We start from the raw sequence: 19,607 nt of genomic DNA on the forward strand, positions 1-19,607 counted from the left end.
AATGGCCATAAAACTATCCGACACTGAAAAAAAAACGAGCTGATGTGTGCATCACATGACTTCCTTTTACTCCAATTTAATGTCATTTCCCCATTATTGGCAATTTCAATGTGGTTCAATTGTTTAGTCTCTAAATATCACCAACAATGGCCAAACTAAAACCAAATTTTAAAAAAAAAATTAAAAAAAGAAAATGCCCAAATTTAACGCCAAGTTGGCGACAAAACTTGGCGACCAAAAGACTGGTGATATATCGCCAAGTGTACAACAAATTATAATACAACTTGAGTTTACATCGAAATTAACAATGATTTCCCCCCAAAAAGGGGCAAAAGACCCCCTTAGGAACATCCGAATACAACCAAAATTGAAGGTGCACAACAAGACCCCACTAGGAGTCCACGTACCAAATTTCAACTTTCTAGGACTTCCCGTTTTTGAGTTATGCGAGATACATACAAACATACACACATACGCACATACGCACATACATACGTACATACGGACGTCACGAGAAAATTAGTTGTAATTATCTCGAGGGTCGTCAAAATGGATATTTCTGGTGTCTGTACATTCCTAGGCATATATCCACATGTGGTCGGGTCGAAAAAGAAACTCAACATTCATTCGGGGGTGAGAAAAATGGAAATGAAGGCCGATTTTTGAGCGAAAATTTTTTCGCGAATACAATACTTCCTTTTTTTGTAAAAGGAAGTAAAAAAGCGGGGACGCTATCTCCAGAAAGTGGTGGGTGATGGAGAAAAACGCTGGTCATATTTTGGTTCGAGCAATGTTATCAGCATTTTCTTACCTCTTTCTTCTGACCTCAGGATGCTACAAGAGACGTAGTCTACTGAACATACTGCAAGAAGTTCCAGGAATATCAAAATAATCATCTGTAGTACAAAATAAAATAGCATATTAATTTTTTTGCTTTTTCTTTTCGCTTTGAAATTGAAAAAAGAAAAACAAAATTTTTACAGATAATAAATCTTTTCGCATCTTATTCTTTTTTTTTTTTTTTTTTCAAACGCTATTTACGGCAGCTTTGCAAAAGTAAGAATTTTAGAAAGTTTATATGAAACCTCGTGTGCGTACTTTTACAGAAAAGAAATGCCTGGATTCAGGGGTGGCATTTCAGCATTTCATTTGGGGTGCGAGTTTCTTAAATATGAGTTATCTCAGTATGGTACAAAACACACACTGGCTAACAAGAGGTGTGTCATAAAACGGGTCTAATATTAACAAAAATTAATGTTTGAAAACATGATAACTTATTATAAAATGAATTAAAATTTATGACAAAATTTTAACTCATTTTATATTAAACACTTTGATACTAGCTTTAACATTTTAGTGAATTTTTATTGCATGCTTTTCGGAATTCAGAAGAACAGGAAATCATGCACTAATACATGAATGCCCAGGGCCTTGCTCTATTGCCAGTACAGCTAAAGTTAAAAAAAAAAAAAAAATGACCCATTGTGCCTCGAAAATGATTCTCTAACCTCCTAAGACGTAAAAATGATCTTTCTTAACTAACTGAACCGGTTGGTATAGTTAAAAAATAATTGAGGTAAAAAAGTTACGCACGAAAAAACACTTTTCAGATCTTGCTCTTTAAAATCACACAGGCAACTTTAAAAATTGTGAGTAGCTTCATTTTTTCTCATTGAATAATCTAGTCTCTATCAACAAAACAATGCTTCCTGCCTCATTAAAATAATTAATTTTTCGTTTTCAACATTCATCTCTAATAATATAAAGCCAGCAACACAGAAAAATATTCATCATCAAATCTTAGGTTAATTTCATCAAAAACTAAATCTATCATTTCATACAAAATATTGAATCAGTGTTTGACTTTTCATCACATGATGTGGATTTCTGTCACATATTCTAAATTGTTTTTTTTTTCTTTTAGAAAGTTGTATGCTTGTTTGAAATAGACATCCAAGTTAAAACCATTAACAGTTTCAATTGTAAACTGAACTGAGGCTTGAATAGTCTAAAAATAAAGGTAACAGATTGAAGATGTTTTGATAGAGTAAAACACAGTTCAAAAACTTTCCACAATATAAACAAATTAAACGAAGCCATTCATGCTAAAGGACATCAGCTTTCTCACCATTTAAAGAATCGTTTTGCAATAGTTCTGCCAGGCGTCAAATCACTGCTTTGAAATCATTGAGAAATGCTTTATGGTTTTAACTATTGAAACTATTGAAGACCATATAAGCGTAACAACCAATGCAAAGTACCAAGCAACTTTCTTTTGAAAATCATGCATACCACTTGATTGCACTGGCCTCTGATACTGTAGAAAGCATCCTTCCAGTTTCAGACCCGGATCTGCGTTCTTAAAAATCCCCCAGTGACGGGCGGGGGGGGGGGGGGGGGGCTCGTCCTTAAAGGGTCCAACGGCCCAAGAAATTGGAAAAAAAGGGGGGGGGGGAACTAGCACTCAGGCTTATTAACGTTGCAAATACACACCGCTGGCCTCTGGGAGAAGCCCTACGGATTTTGTTGCAGGGGGCCCAAAATTTAAAGATCCTGGCCAGATCGTTACACTGGACACACAAAATGAAATAGTTAGCCTATATAGGAAAATTACTTTTTTAGTTAAAGCTCACCGTCGTCCTTCGTCAGTTTTTTTCTGTACTGAAAAGGCCAGAAAATGTTTCATCTCTACATAGTATAAAATGAAGTCCCCAAAAAGCGTCTGTGTGTTTGAACTCGCAAAACTCGAGAACTACCAGGCCGATTGTGCTGAAATTTTCACAGTTTGTTCCTTTAAGTCCTAAAAAGGTTTGAAGACCAGTTCGAATAAAATTCGATGAATAGTTCTTTTTTTTATTCCAATTTACTTCTAATTTTTACATAAATTGTCAAATATGGGGGTAAAAAATTACTTGCACATATTAATATTACATATCGTTAGAAAGGGTAGAATTTTCCGCGTTCTACGCAGTTTGTTTCAATGCTCTAACTTTATTACGACGGGAGTTATTAGCGTTTTTAGCTCGAATTTTTTTAGGCTTAGCTGAAATTTAGGCACTACTTTCTTCATTAAATAAATCAATAAAAAGTGAAGGAATTGTCCCACAGCTTTGTTTTTGACGCTTATTGGACAAATCAACCTTTTTTACTCCAGATCTAGCACGACCTATGGTCGAAAAAATAAGCTTTTATCTCAAAAGGAAAAAAAGTTACAAGCCTTTTTAAATCAAGTTTAAAAAATCGCGATTCCATTCAAATTGTGAACCATTTTCCTTCGCACTTTAATTCCTTAATCTTATTTTATTTTGTGTTTCCATGGTTACGCATTTTAGATCATCTTTCTGGATTTCATTTCTTAAAAAGTATTTTAATATCTGTCGTCATTGTTTGGAAGGGAAATCATAATGGTTTTTTTTAGTTATTTTTTACGCCTGATTGTTGAATATACGTCACTTGACACAATTTTTATTTTCAAGGTAGACCGGGCAAAGCCGGGCAAATCAGCTAGTGAATTCCTAAATCATCTTTTAAGTAACGGAAAACACTTGCATGTGCCAGGAAATGTGTCGAGTTTCATCAAATATTACTGAGAACGAGAGAGATTGTTTTAAAATGAACATTGATGTGCGATTTACAAAAACTGAATTTAACCATTTTTTATCATTCTGCTCAAAAAATTTGGGGGTGCGACCACCCCCTCTTGCCCTCCCTATTTGCCGCCCCTGCCTGGATTGTTTTTGTCTTTTGAAAACATTATTTTCTAATGAAGTTTTCAAAGATTATTGCTCTTATTCTCTTAGTATTTTATTTTATTTATGTTTGAACCGTTATTTACGCCCTTTTGCTTTATTCAAATGCCATACAGATGGAATAGAGGAACAGAGGTTAAATCATTTACGCGCAGGGCCTGATTACTGAATAGGCCAAATAGGCCCTGGCCTAGGGCCCCGTATATTTAGGGGCCCATAAATGGCTGAAATTTCTTTAATCTATGGCTAAAATTGTTTCAGCCAACGGCTGAAGTTATAAAGTTTGAATACAGGGGGCCCCAAAAAATATTTGGCCTGGGGCCCCTTGATATCTTAATCGGGCCCTGTATGCGTATATTTTTTTATGCCTCGGAAAGTTCCTTTTTTCCCTTTCTCTGAAAGGCTTCCAGTCTCAAAATCTTATTGAATTCGTCAGAAGCAAATTCAAATTGATTTTTCTCTTTGTTAAAAATAAATATTTGAGTTTTGAAACATCTTTTTCAGTTTCAATATCTTTCTACTCCTATAAAACTTATGCAACTAGTGAGACTATTCCCAAGCTCTTTAAGATGCAAGCTGTTTTCTCGTTTTGGAAACACATTTGTTGCCAACCACAATGGAGCAGTTTCCGAAGTTTGAAAAGTTTTTTTTTCTGGAAGAACATGCTTAAAAATATAGGATTTAACCATTTTTTAAGTAATTTGACAAAATTTAATATTTTTAAGTTATTTTAAACGGTGCAATTTCATTGTTTACGCTTCTGCATATGACAGCACAAATGATGAAATGCCATTCACTGAAGCCATTAGCACAGAGCGCAATACTTAATTCGCATATTTACTCACGTGTACTGGCTACGATATGGTTGATAGCAAGCGTAGAGCACAATATTTAACTCGCTATTGAATTATCATAACCTGGAAACACGATAGACAGTAAGCATAAACATCCAGCGCGCCAGTGGAGATGCGCCAAAATACATCATTTGTATTGTGATAAAGACCACGCCTTATTTTCAAAATAAGACATTTTAAAAAATTAATTAAAAGTTAAGCGTTGGGAAAATGAAAGTTTTTTCTCGCTCCATGTTTTTTTTTTTTTTTTTTTTTTTGGCTTATTCTATCAATTTCAGTGATTAAAAGTAGTATTTATGACTGAAGGAAACAACCTCATTGCTATTTTTGTTTAATTATTTGGAATACTCGATTAATAAATATCGCTTGGCGATTAGTTACTACATTTACTATGTCTAAAATACGAAAAGGAAAAGAAAACATCCGGAAATAAGGGCAAAAATTAAAGGATTCAACTTGTCTGACATTGTCTTCGCATTTGTTTTCTAATATTTTATCAGTTTTACAGTGTAAAAATTTCGGTACAATTCTATGTAACATTTTCGTCTTTGAAAAATGCTATACGTCAGTAAATTTTCGTAAATCTCGTTAATCAATCTGAAAATCCCATAAAAGAACTTGATTATTATTACTATCATCATTACCCCTTAAATTCTGCGATTTTAAAACATTGGAGGGTGTTTTTTTTTTCTATTCTGTTTACAATTGTAAAATGCCTTCCAAAAAAAAAGAGGGGGAGGGGTGAGATACAAATATTCCAGGCTTTTTTTCTTCCAAACCTTTTGTTTTCATGTGTTATCTTTTTTCTAGATGTTATCAGTTCGGTAGATTTCTTTAATCAGTTTATTCGTTCAAAACATGTAAAAATCAAAAAATGCATCTTCTTTTGAAATGTTTATCGGCACTAAATGTGAGATTAATAAAAACACAATACAGTAGATCTTCGTTTATCCAGATCACCGGTATATCCGGATCAAATTTGTAGAGTTACAAAAAAAAAAAAAAAATAAATAAATTAATTTGAATTATGACATTTTGAATTCAAATTATATGTTTTTCGCAATCACTAGTGTGTGTGTGTGTCGAGGCATGAGTGTGTGGGTATATGTGTGTATAAGTATGTGTGTGTATGCGTGTGTGTTTGTGTCTATATGTAGGCATGAGTGTGTTTGTATGTGTGTGTGCGTGTGTATTTGTGTCTGTGTGCAGGCATGAGCGTGTGTGTGTGCAGGTGTGTGTATGTATGCTTGTGTATGTTGGATATGGACGTAACCTGGAGACGGTGTTCACTAGAGGAGCAGCATCGTGAGGCCGGTCGACGGTGGTGCTGCAGAGGGAGGCGGTGGGAAAATAAAATCATGGGAGCATCAAAACAATCAAATGAGAACAATAAGCAATCGTGATTGCTCTCAATAATAATTCACTTTAATAATTATTCTAAATTACGATAGCAGGAACCGAACTACAAATGCGCTGAATATTCCCTCTTTATTTTGTTTAAAATTACAGTTCCTGAATAGCTCGTACAATAAATTCTAGTCACCTAATAAACATGACGACATGACGTATTTGGAGCAGAGCCTGATTACCCAAAAGACTGGGGAAGCTTGAACTTCTTTTCCGAATTTTTAGATGGTCCAAATATGACGGTAAAACTGTGCGTAACAATTCCAGTTTCTATTTATAGCTGTGTTTTTTAAAGATATTGCAAAAATTAGTACTTGCTAATTACAAATGTTTGAAAGAATTAAATAATAGGGAAGTTTTCGATTTCTCAATTTTATTTTTATGTGATAGAGTAACATGTATGAACATCATAGGTGAAAAAAATTTTGCGATACGATAAGTAGTTTTTTTTTTAATTAATTTTTAAAGTTCAAGCGCTTGTGACGTCAAATGGCACAGGAAGTGACGTCATGCGTTCTTCCGCGGCGGGAGAAACCGAAGGACGTACAGTTGGCTTCGAAGACGAAACGTAAGGCTTACCTCCTCGCATTTAACTCCTCGCGTTTCTGGAACATTAAACGTCTCATCCTCTCGGAAATATTCGAATACCATCATTGATGTTACTAGAGGAAGATTATTAGATTGTGCTTTAACGAATCCGGCCTCCATAGTGTGTTCAAAAGGATTATTGAATTTCTAAAAAATAAAAATATCAGCGCGCTCAAAATGTCCATAGCGAAAACAAGGGATCTTCGGCTGCCCATTAGTGCCCTGTGACGTAAGCTCGTGACGTTTCAGAAGAGCGCACTTTTGTGCGTGGATTTTTAAAAATTCATTAAAAATCAATCACGGTGTTTTAAAATTTATGATGGTGAATTTTTTAGTTTTGAGGGTCAGTTAACAATATCTAATAGTCAAAATATGAACATTTAATAGGTTGCAATTTCCCTATTATAGAAAATGAGGACACATTTGATAAATTGTGGCCACAAGCTACACTTTCAAAAGTGAAATTTGATTCAATTCTGTTACAATGTACTTTTATGATATTTAATTTCTTTTGTAAAGTATTACATATACCCATATTAGTTGGGAATTCAAGAGCAACATTCTCATATATAATAGCCAACGATCGAGTAACGCGCGAGTTTCATCAATGAAACTCGCGCTATGGCATGATAATTTGATAATATGATTTGGTAGAGTTTAACATGCAGGGAAAGGGTTTATTGTGCCAAGGCTGAACTCGATCCGGGAGCTTAACTGTTTTATTGGTAAGACTGTGTCATTTTCGGGGAATAAAGAAAGGAAAAAGGGGTCAACCATGATCTATCTATCGACTGCAGTTGAAGGTTAATACACTGGAGTTAGATTACAGTTTCAACTTTCAAAATATCACCAAACAGGCAATGGCTTCGTTCAAATGTAGAAGCAATTTTCACCCGTCACACCTCTACGGGCGATTTTTTAGTACGCCAGTCGGTAAGGTGGAATGAACTTAACTCTGAATTCTGCATTTTCTAAACTTAAATCTGAATCCGCAGTAGTCAGTGTTGTATCAATGTGCATAGAATGTTTAGAAACATTTAAACAATCAAAAAGTGGGAGCCCTAAAATGAGACCGAGCTTCCCCTTATTTCTGAGGTTAATCGGGCTCTGATTTGGAGGGTCAGTTTGACACCACTACAGCAGAACTATCTCTACATAGTATAAAATGAAGTCTCCAAAAAACGTCTGTGTGTTTGAACTCGCAAAACTCGAGAACTACCCGGCCGATTACGCTGAAATTTTCACAATTTGTTCCTTTAAGTCCTGAGAAGGTTTGCAGACCAGTTCGAAAACAATTCGATGAAGAGTTCTTTTTTTATTCCAATTTAGGCCCAATTTTCGCATAAATTCCCGAATATTGGGGTGAAAAATTACTCGCAATTAGTAATATTATATATCGTTGGAAAGGGAAGAATTTTCCGCTTTCTACGCAATTTGTTCCAACGCTCTAACTTAATTGCATCGGGAGTTATTTACGTTTTTAGCTCGAATTTGTTTAGACTTAGCTGAAATTTAGGTACTACTTTCTTCATTAAATTTATCAATAAAAAGTGAAGGAATTGCTCTACAGTTTTCTTTTTGACACCATTGAAAAGAGCTACCTTTTTTACCTCCTTCTAATTCGACCTATGGTCGGAAGTTTAACCCTCTATCTCCATTAGAAAAAAAGTTACAAGCGAATTAAATAAAGTTCAAAAATCTGTTCTCTATTCAAGTTTTTAACCATTTTATTTTGCGTTTCCACGGTAACGCTTTTTGAATCCATTATTTCCATCTTTCTCATTTTCAATTCTGAAACTTATTTTATTTTGTGTTTCCATGGTTACGCTTTTTAAATCCATCTTTCTCATTTTATTTTAATTTCTTAAAAGTATTTTAATATCTGTCGTCATTGCTTGGAGGGGAAATTTTGCATGATGATTTTCTTTTATTTATGCCTGATTGTTGAATATAAGTCACTTGACGCAATTTTTGTTTTCAAAATAGACCGGGCAAAGCCGGGCCACGCAGCTAGTAAATGATAAAATGTTTGCGAGCAACAATCCTATGTAATTTTGTTAGAAAGCATCATTATTTGCTGCAATAAAAGAAAAGTCTGCTTATTTACGAGTGTATTTTATTTATTATCCACATCCAAATGAACCAGATCAACCGGGTGTTCATTTATCCGGATTGTCTACGATCCCAGTTAGTCCGGATTAACGAGGTCGTACTGTACTTTTAAAGTTCTTGACTTGGAATAAAACTTATGCAAATAAGAAAACTACTTACATGTTCATCATTCCGACTGCTAAAGGGTCAGATTGCTGCCTGGCAGATTGTCTAGTGGTCAGAGAAGTCTGATTGCGACAGGTGGGTACCGGGTTCGAATCCCGGCTTGGACGTACTTTCTCTCTCTTGTCTTTTCTATGTGTGAATGTGTTGTTATGCTGTGAATGGTTGTCTACCCTATAAAGGGGTCCTTATAGCATGCGTGTACTGTAGGAGTCGGACTATACACCAAATTACGGTACAGTTGGAAAAATGAAGCAGCGCACTACGAATTGCCAGCCTTGTTGGCACACAACAACAAAGGGTCAGAATAGATAGGAGAAATTCAGTTTAGTTGCCAGTGGCCGTTAATAACAATTTCATTAGTAGACTTTTTTTTTTCTTTTTTTGAGCAATCACGATTGCTTATTGTTCTCACTTGACTGTTTTTTGATGTCCTTTGATTTTCTTTTTCCACCGCCACCCTCTGCACCACCACCGTCGACCGGCTCCTCACGATGCTACTCCTGTAGCGAAAGCCGTCTCCAGGTTGCATCCATGTCCTACAATCACGCGCATACATACACAACTACACACACATACGCACACACACTTACACACACACACCTACACACATACACTTACATACACATACACAAAAACACACACACATACATACACACAACTACTCACACAGTCATACATACATACAGACACCTACACATACACACAACTACCCACAGATTCATGCCTGCACACAGACACAAACACATATGCCTACACACACATGCACATATCCCTACACACAAACACACATACCCCCCCCCCCACACACACACAAACACACACGCCTGCATACACACACTCGTGATTGCGAAACATAATTTGAATTCAAGATGTCAAAATTCAAATTAATTTTACTTTGTTTTTTTTTTTCGTATGGTGATCCCTTTATTTTATACCAGATTCTTAGTGACGCTTTCTTAAAAATTTCTTGAGACTGACAGTCAAATTCATTAGTTAATGTAACAAACGTTCAATCTCCTTCAATGACTTTGAGGGAATATAACGAATCGAACAAACTTTTGTTTTTGGTTCAAAAGATCTCTGCGAGGACACCTCACTGCCATATTTAATTTTTTGATTTGAATAATTTTTAGCAGTTCAAAAAATAGCACCTACGGGGAAATTTCAGATAAAGCAGATCCCAGACTTAAAGCCTGATTTGCTTGTTACAAACTCTGTTGGAAAAGGCTCTTCACTAAGAACGTGCTCATAAACGAACAGCTAAAAAAAAAAGGTAAGAGTAACGCTTATGCTCAAATTTAAGGAAATTAATGACTCGGAATTCAATTGCGGATTTACTTGAAACAAACTTCGTTGGAAAAAGCTCTTGATGAAGAAAATATTCAAAAACAAATGTTCAAAATGAATTTTTTTTTTTTTTTTTTTGAGCAATCACGATAGCTTATTGTTCTCATTTGACTGTTTTTGGCGTTACGCTGATTTTATTTTCCCGCCAGCACCCTCTGCAGCATCACCGTCGACTGGCCGCCTCACGATGCTGCTCCTTTGGCGAAAACCGTGTCCAGGTTGCGTCCATATCCTACACACACACGCATACATACACACACCTACATACACACACCTACACACACACATACACACACACCTACATACACACACGCACACCTACACATACACACACACATACACACACTCATGCCTGCACACAGACACAAACACACATGCCTACACACACACGCGAACGTCTACACGCACAGCACTGCATGCACAACACTCACACACATGCATACATACACTCACATACACGCACCCACACACATGCGCTTACACAAACACACACGCGCATGCATACACACACACGCTCGTGATTGCGAAAAACATAATTTGAATTCAAGATGCCAAAAATTCAAATTAATATAATTTTTTTTTTTTGTATGAAGTGAAAACTACTTTAGGCGTGGCGTTGAGCATTTTTGAGGTGGGGGAAACCATTTATTTCACAACACCGTCACCTCACCGACATTTGGAATACAGCGCATGCGCGGCTTCTCTCAGTTCCTTTACTACGTTGCTTTCCTTGGGAACAGCGAACCTCAGTCAGTAGTGTTGTCGGCAGCACGTGAGACTCATTCTCGGGAATAAGCCTATTCCCGAGTAAGTAATCTCAAGGAGCGTGACAGAACATTTCTTCTCCAGAAGAAAACATTTTTAAGCTTATATAATGTTTTTGAAGTGAACACTTCTGGGCATTTTTTGTGATGGGAAAAACAATAATGTTTCTGATATCGGTGATATATGCGTTTGCCGTTTCTTCTTTTCAAATGGACAGTAAACTGCTGATTATATTTCACCGGCTAAGTCTATAATACAAGAATTTTTGAATGAAAATTCATTTATTTATTCTAAAGACGCTTCTGCAATCTGCAATACCTCAACATAAATTGTTGCTTTGATGAAACTAAACCAATTAAAAAACACTGCGGACAGTGCCTTTGGTGCTCTTTAATGTTGAATTTACTACTAACTCATGTTGAACTATAGTCAAGATTGTCTTAATGTTTTGTTATGACGTTTGTAATTTATGTTTTATAATTTGTAAGTTTTTTAACTTTACTTTATTTTATTTGGCTTACTGTTCTGTATGTGTATTTTGTTTTGTTAATGAATCTTATCTTATGATTTGTCAATGATTTTGCATGGGGATTTCAACATCAACTTGGCAAATGATAAAAATCTACCATTAATTTTTTAAACAGAAAATTTAATTTAACGATGTCCAATGATCGCAATCTTAGCACAACGAGATATAAAACTACAATAGGGAAGTATCAACCAATCAAATATTCCAATTTTAACTATTGCACAATGTTGACAGGCTTACAAAACACAAAAATTCACCATGGCCGGATTTTTAAAACCAACGATTGATTTTTTATGATTTTTTTAAAGAGCGATGCGCAAAAAAGAGGTGTGGCCTAAAACGTCAGCAGCTGACGTCATTTCCCTGTTCCGATCAGAGCTCCATTTCCATGCCGTGTTGCGCCTACCAGGAGGTGAATAGCACTGTCTTTTTCAGCCTTTTTAAAGCCTTTAACCAGCATTTTTTCCATCATGGAGCTAGGATTCACGAAAGGTGAATCCAATAACCTTCCTCAAGTAAAGTCATTCATGGTGTTTGACTTTTTTCGAAAGGACGAGAGATTTAATGTCCTAGAAGTACGGGGAGTGAAACAACAAAGTTTCACCATGTTATTCTTTAAAATTGTACGTACATATCCGTCTATGTTTGCAGTTCATATTATTCGCATTAGTTTCCCTTATCAAGATTGATCATTTCCATTTGTGTGTCGATGGTTTTTTTTATCTGAATATATAAATTACAATGTAAGAGCGCTATTCCAGTTCTTACTTGGCGGCTTTTAATGAGGCGCGCATTTTGTAACAACCCTACTGCAAGTGATTCCAGTACTAAGTTTTAGAGCAGTTTTTGCATGAAAATTTTTCGCTTTGTTGGCAATAAAAGTTGATCTGCTTTTTTTTTGTGGAAAATTGTTTTAAATCCACTAATACATGTTAATTATCCTTGAGTTTTTGTGCAACTTAGCAAAAAAAGGAAAAATATATTTTTTTGCTCTTTTGATAAAAATAATAAATTTGAAAATGGTGTTCATTTCATAAAATAAGTACCTTTTTGCAGGTGAGAAAGGTCTTGTATATATAGAAACGCTTCTGGTGATAAATTGAAAATGTATTTTTAAATTATCAATTTGTAATAGTTAACATTTGAAGATAGTTTGAATGTTAAAAAGAAAGTATTAATAGTTTTTGCATTGTTATTAAAATGGAAATAGTAATGCATCTATTACTTTCTATTTAAGTTTATTGTGCAGGGTTTAAATTCCTTTGTTTACTTGCATTTTTTTAAAAATATCTCATATGCTTATTAAACATTTATTTATGAACAGTTGTGAACATATATTTCAAACTGTATTTCTCACTTGACATAGTTTTTAATTAAAATGAAGTGCAAATTTTCATTTTCAAATTTTAATTAATAAACACACTTGAAAACACTTCTTTCGAAGATCCTGCTGGGACGGAACAATAACAAATCGCTTGTGAGGAGTTTTTTTAGATGTAGATACGCATCCAGGAACGAAGCAATACTTGTAATTGATTCTAATAGCCATGACAAAGAAAATCAAATTAAAAACAATAGCAGAATGCATTAAACCCTACAGACAGCAAAGGATTTTCACTAGCCTTTTATGCGCGCTGCTGTTAGAAGGCTCTTGTTTTCCCGCGCCTTCCCCCAAAGATCGCCAAGCACTTCTTTGTCCTAGCCAACCCCGCCGCCTCGCAGCGCGGCAGTGACGTCAGTCAAAGGACTTACAAGCAAATGACGTCACTCGCGCGTGAACTTAAAAAAATTATTTAAAAAAAAAAGTATTATTCGTATCGTAAAAATTTTTTCGCAAATGATGTTCATGTATGTTACTCTATCATATAAAAATAAAATTAGAAAATCGAATACTTCCCTATTGATGCAGCTTTTATAATATATTTAAATAGATTCGAATCAAAATCGTTTATTTCCTATTTTAGTTAACATAAAATTATAGTATCAGTTTTGGAACATAATAATAATGATCAGGGTGTAAAAAAAAAATCATGAATTTTTTGAAAACAGAAAATAAAAGTTTCAATTTTTCGATTTGAATCAGCTTTTTTTTTAATTTAAATCGGATTGTTTTGATTTTTCAAAAAGGCTTTAGTAACCATCGTAATTGATTAAATTATACTTAATATAATGAAAATTAAAATCGATGTTTTAAAAATTTGAAAACAATCAAATTTCAAATAACACGTCACCAAAATGTTTTCATATCAGCATGCAAAACCAGTTTAATACAGCTGTATATGGCTTAAATCAAACTTAAAACAGATTGTATAGCTGTTGATAAAGATGTATAAAAACAGGGCAAACAAGTCAGCATTTGGCTTTTGCCAAATAATGTCTTTTCATCCATAAGCTCAGTTTTTATTTATTTATTTTTTTTTTCGAAATGAACCCCGAATTATCTGGGCATGCCACAAAATTTGGATTCCCCAGCATGCTGGTCGATCTCACGGCATGTCGGCTAAAGAGGGGTAATACAGCAAATTGATTACGTAAAAAGTTCAGCATGTTTATGGTTTATTATTTTTATGTATGAAAAACTGAATAACACAAACTAAGAATTTATTTTTAAATATTTCCTATGTTTGCATCATTTTTCTATACTTACTTTATAAACGAACTAAAATAGAATATAGCAAAATGTATATAATTGATGCTCGGATTGCTGATAGACGTAAAAACTTGACTAGCTGATCTTTTGAATTTACAAATTGTAAAATTTTAATGCTTGAAACCACCATTAAATGAAAATTAAACACACACCACACACATACTCACGCGCGCGTGTACAAATACACTAAATTTATTTTGTAGTTTTAAGTTTTTACTTCTATCGTTAGTCCCATGACTGCCTATTTATTTTTTGAATATTAACGTCTATGGGAAAATTTTATAAATATTTCTTTTTAGCAACGGAAAACAAAAGGAAAATAAACGTTCTTCATGTATTTTTACCTGAAAGAAAGAGTTGTAAACGATTTCATTTTTGATTTAAAAAAAATAATTTATTTTGGTGTACTTTATATTTTTAAAATTTTATTTATGAAGTTTAACTTTTTTTTTCTTAAGTTTTGGCAACGGAAAAAAACGAGTTGATGATTTTTTTTTTTTTTTAATCCGAAAGTCCGAAAGAAAGATGTTCCAAATGATTTCGCTTTTGTTGAAAAACTATTTATTTTGGAACATTTTTAATAATTCTTCCCCCCCCCCCCCCCCAATAGCTAAGAAACTTTTTTTTTTTTAAGTTAACATATTAGTTGCTTTTGTGTTGCTGCTGTTACCTTATTTCAATATTTATAATTTTTTTAACATATTCAGATTCGAAATTATATTTTCAAAGTGAAGAACCAACGTAAGTAAAGGGTTAAAAATTTAAAGGTTCCAGTTAAAAAATAAAAACAATGTTTCAGAACCTGACTGAAACTCTTCACTGCGAAAACTCAGGTTTTATATTCGGTTTTTTCAGTTCAGTTTTTATATTATTATTCATCACGACATATTCCAAGCTGTCAAACTTTTCATTTAAATGAAAATTGAAATAAATCAGTACCTTAAAAATTCCAGAGGGAAGACGTTGCGAGTTAGAGTTACACATCATTACTTCGCGGAGATCCCACCCTTTTCATATTTATACATTAAGTAATAGAGGTGTGCGACCTCTGATAATGACGATAAGGGAAGAAAGGGTTGCAATGTGTCAATCTTTTTTCTTAAATCTTAAAGCAAACAAGGCAAAATTCTAAGAGGTACGTTTATAAAGAGTATGCAAATTTTGCCGAATCACGGTTATTTACATTCGATGTATGCAAATGTGATTTCTCAATGACTTAAGAAACTAAAATCGAAAGTTCTCTGCGCAAAAACACGAGATAGGTGAAGAGAAAATATCAACATATGTAGGTGAATGTGGGCAAAGTGAAATGCTTAAGATAACTTATCTTTTTCAAAATGAACAAATTTAAAATTCGCTCTAAAAGTTATAGTACATAAAACAAAAACTTTCTTTTCTTTTTTTTTTCTTTTTTGGAAACTTGCATTTACTTCTTCTACATTCTTGCATTAATATGGATTTTCATTTTTGGCAGTTAATTTGTATTCATAAAAACATTAGACTTACTTAAATCTCATGATTTTCTTTCATGCTAGTTTCACAAATACATCTACGCTATAGTGTTAACATATAAAACAGCCCATAAAAAAACACATTTAATTTCTATAACACACTTATAAAAGTTAGATGAATGTAAATAATGTGTGATTTTATAGCTAAAAATCTATAAGCATTTTTTGAATGAACCGATTAAAATAATGAAAGGGTAACAAAAATACAACTCAACCCTTCACTACATATTTCTTAGCGTTAATAAAACATTACTTCAAATCAGGGCGGGAGCTTCAATTTTTCCGACGCGAGGAAAAGACTTGATACTGTCGCTTTAACTCTCAAGTTAAAATTCTTATAATTCAAGAGAGAGAGAGAAGGAGAACAGAAATAAGGTGAGTGCATTAAGCATTTAAATGAATACTCAGAAAAAATGTTTGTACAATTAGTTGCTTTGAAGGAAAAAATAGACATCAAACGTTATACGTTATGAGCCTTCAAACTGTAATTTCTATGATGACGCCAGAGGGGGGGGGGAGGCGAAGGGATCTCTCCCGAAAATTGCTCGAAATTCAAGTCAAGCCCGGCATCATTCTCTTGTGGTGCTAAATTGAAGAAAGCTATTGGGGGGGAAAGGGGACACAGGGTGAGGAGAAATTTGCAAGGTTGCAATTTTAGGTAGTTTTCGGCAACGTTTCGGGAAGGGGGGAAGCTTGAGTTTCCTCCCGAATATTCTCCAAAATTGAAGTCAAAATTAAGTTATCTCTAGGGATATTATGGGCCTAATAGGCTCTTTACGGAGATTTTTCCAGAATTCAACTTTAAAAAGTTGAGCCCATATTTTCTTTTGGTGACTTTAAGGTAAAAGGGAAGTTTTTGGAGTTTTCTCAGGAAAATTTCCGACACTGAAGACTAAAAAACGCAACTTTAGGCTGTGTTTGAAGGCGTTGAGGAAACGGGGAATATTCAACTGCTTTCTCTGGTGGAAATTCTTCGCCATTGAATTCTGAAAAACTGTACGTTGCCCATGAACCTAGCTATAAAAGAGCTTTTTTTTTCTTCTTAGCAGCAGTGCAGGAATTGCAATGATTTGCCACTTTTAAATAAAATGTGCTATGTTTTAAATAAACTTTATTCATGATACATATTTAGAAAAAAGAAATTCAAGTACAAATGTAATTGTTGGAAAAAGCAGCACATCAACTCTAATTAGCGCTTATGAAACGTTCGATTTTGACAAGAAACTTGAGAAATCACAATCCAAGAACTTGGTACTGGAGTTTCTTAGTCACACTGTTGGGATTTTTAGTGAAACTATAACGTAAGAACCGAACCCCTAATCCAGACATTTTCAAGAAGAGCACTTAGCAGCCTGGGACTCTTAGGTATCGTTCATCTCCGTGTCTTTTTGCAACAATCGAAGGAGCATTCCTCTAATTCTAAACTTCGAATATTTTTTTCCTTAGTTTTTTCCGTAGACATGGCCCGATTGAGATATTGGAGGAACCTTGGCCTGACTACTTTTCGGGGCCCTCTGTAGTCAAAGATTAAAAACACATTGCTGAAGTCCTAAAAGCGCAATTTTTAGACTTCCTTTAGGGACGTCAGGCAAGGCCGTGTCCAGAGGGGGCCGTATCCCGACGCACCCCCTCCCCGACACCCGAAATGTTTTGTGTTTTGTACCGTAAAACAGAAGGTTTTTTTTTTTTTTTTAAATTTCTAATGTCAGAAAAGGAAAATAACAGAAATTTGAAGAAATACAGAAAAAGCAATTCTAGTTACTCATTAGCTGCAAAGCATACTTTAAATTTAGACCCTTAACTAGGACTTCTTGCTCTCTTTCCCAATTCAATTCAGGGCCAAGGCAGGCCCCTTGTTATTTTGGTTGACTTGCCCTCCTCCAGGGACGTGCACAGAAATTTTGGTGCCCGTCACAAATGACTTTTTTGGCCACTCACCATATTGTTTCCCCTATTTTCAACACTAGTTTTAAAAATATTGGGCCCCCTTCAGGCTCGGGCCAAAATTGTCCCTTTTCCCCCTGTGCACGCCCCTACCATCACCCTCCTGAAACTGTTATAAAACTTACACTGCACTGATTTCGATCCGGGGACTACCCAAGCGCCGGGCTCCTAGTTTCCGATTAGGCTAGTACCTGATTACCAAGATGTGCCAAATTCATCTCCTTGATACATCCTGAGTAAAAAAAATACAAAATTATGATTCTCGCGTTTTTGTAGCATACTTTTCAAGATCAATTTTTGTGACTGATATGTTCCATGTCTTGCCAGTTATTTAATACCAAATTCAGTATTAAAAAAAAATTGTTTGTTTTGAGAAACGTTTCGTTGCATTTATTTTTAACTTAAAACGGGTGTGTCTAACAAAGTTATAATCAATTTGTAAGTCTGTGCAATCAACTTCTGAAAAGTGCTTTAAATAATTTCAACTGTTCTAGAGTCTTTGAAAATTATTTAAGTTTTTGAAATTCCTTGAAAAGTTCTTCAGTTTTGTCTCTTATCAAGAAAATAAAGTATGAATTGTCCAAATGGTTAGAATATTGCTCTTTCGTTCTTATTTTATGAATCTCTACACCATTTCTTTTAAACCATTTTGTACAATTTTTATACTGTAGGGCATTTGATAAAAGGGGGGTGGGAGAGATAAAAAACAAACTACACCAAAAGTCGATATGAGCAAATGACGATGTGCTTCTCTTTTCTCCTCTCTCGTTTTTCCTCTCTGTGGATTAATAACAACGATTTGTCGAACAAGCAATTCATATTTTGATTGTTCTTGATTTGCAAAAGGATGCATAACTTTTAAAAGACTTTGTTTTCCTATTTTTCTTCATATTTTTGTAGTCTCAATCACCCTATATAAGGCCTCAAAATACAGATTTTTACATCTATTTTTCAAACCTTTCCTGGGGGAGAAACCTCTGGACCCCTGAAATTATGCATGTTCCACATCCGACTTAAAGGGACACTCTTCTTTTATCCTTACCACTACAAGTTTAATAAGAATTTAAAATAAAAATAACAATAGCCCAAAAGTGGAATCATTAAAAATCGAGACAAAAAACATCTTCTATATATCTATATTGCATATTTTTATGCGTGTATGTATGTCCACTGTCCATATGTATATATGCGTGTGTGTCAGGGCAATGCGAAATTCGGGTCCCTCCCGAAAAAAATTTCTGGATACGTCCTTGACTTCAGGGGAAGATTCGAAAGACTACGCCTACTGGGGCTTTTTCCTAAATTTGAGTCTTAAAAACGCAATTTTAAATATCTTTTCTGACGTTAGGGTGAGGGGGGTTTCTTACTAGAAATTATTTAGGCCACCTTTGAAGTTATAAGAAGGAGGGAGAGTGTTAGGGGTTTTCCCCCCGGAATATTTTTGAAAATGAAACCTAAAAATAGCGTTTCAAAGCTATCTTCGATACGCTACGGTTCGGGTTATATCCCCAGAAATTTGGAGAACACAAAATCCTAAAAATAATTACGTGATCTTTGATGAGGAAAAAAGTGTGGGGATGGTCGCCGCCACTGCCTTTAAAATATTCTAGAGTCCCTACATATACCAGGGATAACTGTCCGCCATTTTGGATCAAAAGTCGGAGAAATATTCCCATACTAGATGTGTTTTCGCTTCCTTTCAGATTCATTTTATGTTAGCGTAATGCATTCGTTTTTGTCCCGAATCGTTATTAGAACTACCGAGTGTCATATTTTGAACAAATAAACAAACCAACAAAACATCAAGAAATCGAAAACATTTCAATTGGCGAAATATTACATATATTATTCGGTTATTTGTATGTTTAATTAACTTGCTAATTATGAAACTTAATTACTTTACATTATTAATGCTCTTAGTACTGTTAGTGTAACTATGTATATATTTTTATGCGCTGATACTGTATACTTGAATTTCTAATAAAG

General features: G+C 34.6%; 1 protein-coding gene across 2 annotated transcripts in view; it reads right to left on the reverse strand.

Moving 5' to 3' along the window:
* The window catches only part of LOC129234428 (chondroitin proteoglycan 2-like), a 53,496-nt gene extending 38,330 nt beyond the window's left edge, over window positions 1–15,166 (reverse strand). For both annotated transcript variants that reach the window (XM_054868428.1, XM_054868427.1), the window contains exons 1-2: window positions 15,106–15,166; window positions 812–896 (exon numbers count right to left, since the gene is read on the reverse strand). In XM_054868428.1, the coding sequence (XP_054724403.1) occupies window positions 812–896; window positions 15,106–15,153 (133 nt within the window). In that variant the 5' untranslated portion in view covers window positions 15,154–15,166. The remainder of the gene's footprint in view (window positions 1–811; window positions 897–15,105) is intronic.
* Window positions 15,167–19,607: the final 4,441 nt, after the last annotated feature.

Source organism: Uloborus diversus, chromosome 1, assembly GCF_026930045.1.
Source record: "Uloborus diversus isolate 005 chromosome 1, Udiv.v.3.1, whole genome shotgun sequence".
Classification (NCBI taxonomy): domain Eukaryota; kingdom Metazoa; phylum Arthropoda; class Arachnida; order Araneae; family Uloboridae; genus Uloborus; species Uloborus diversus.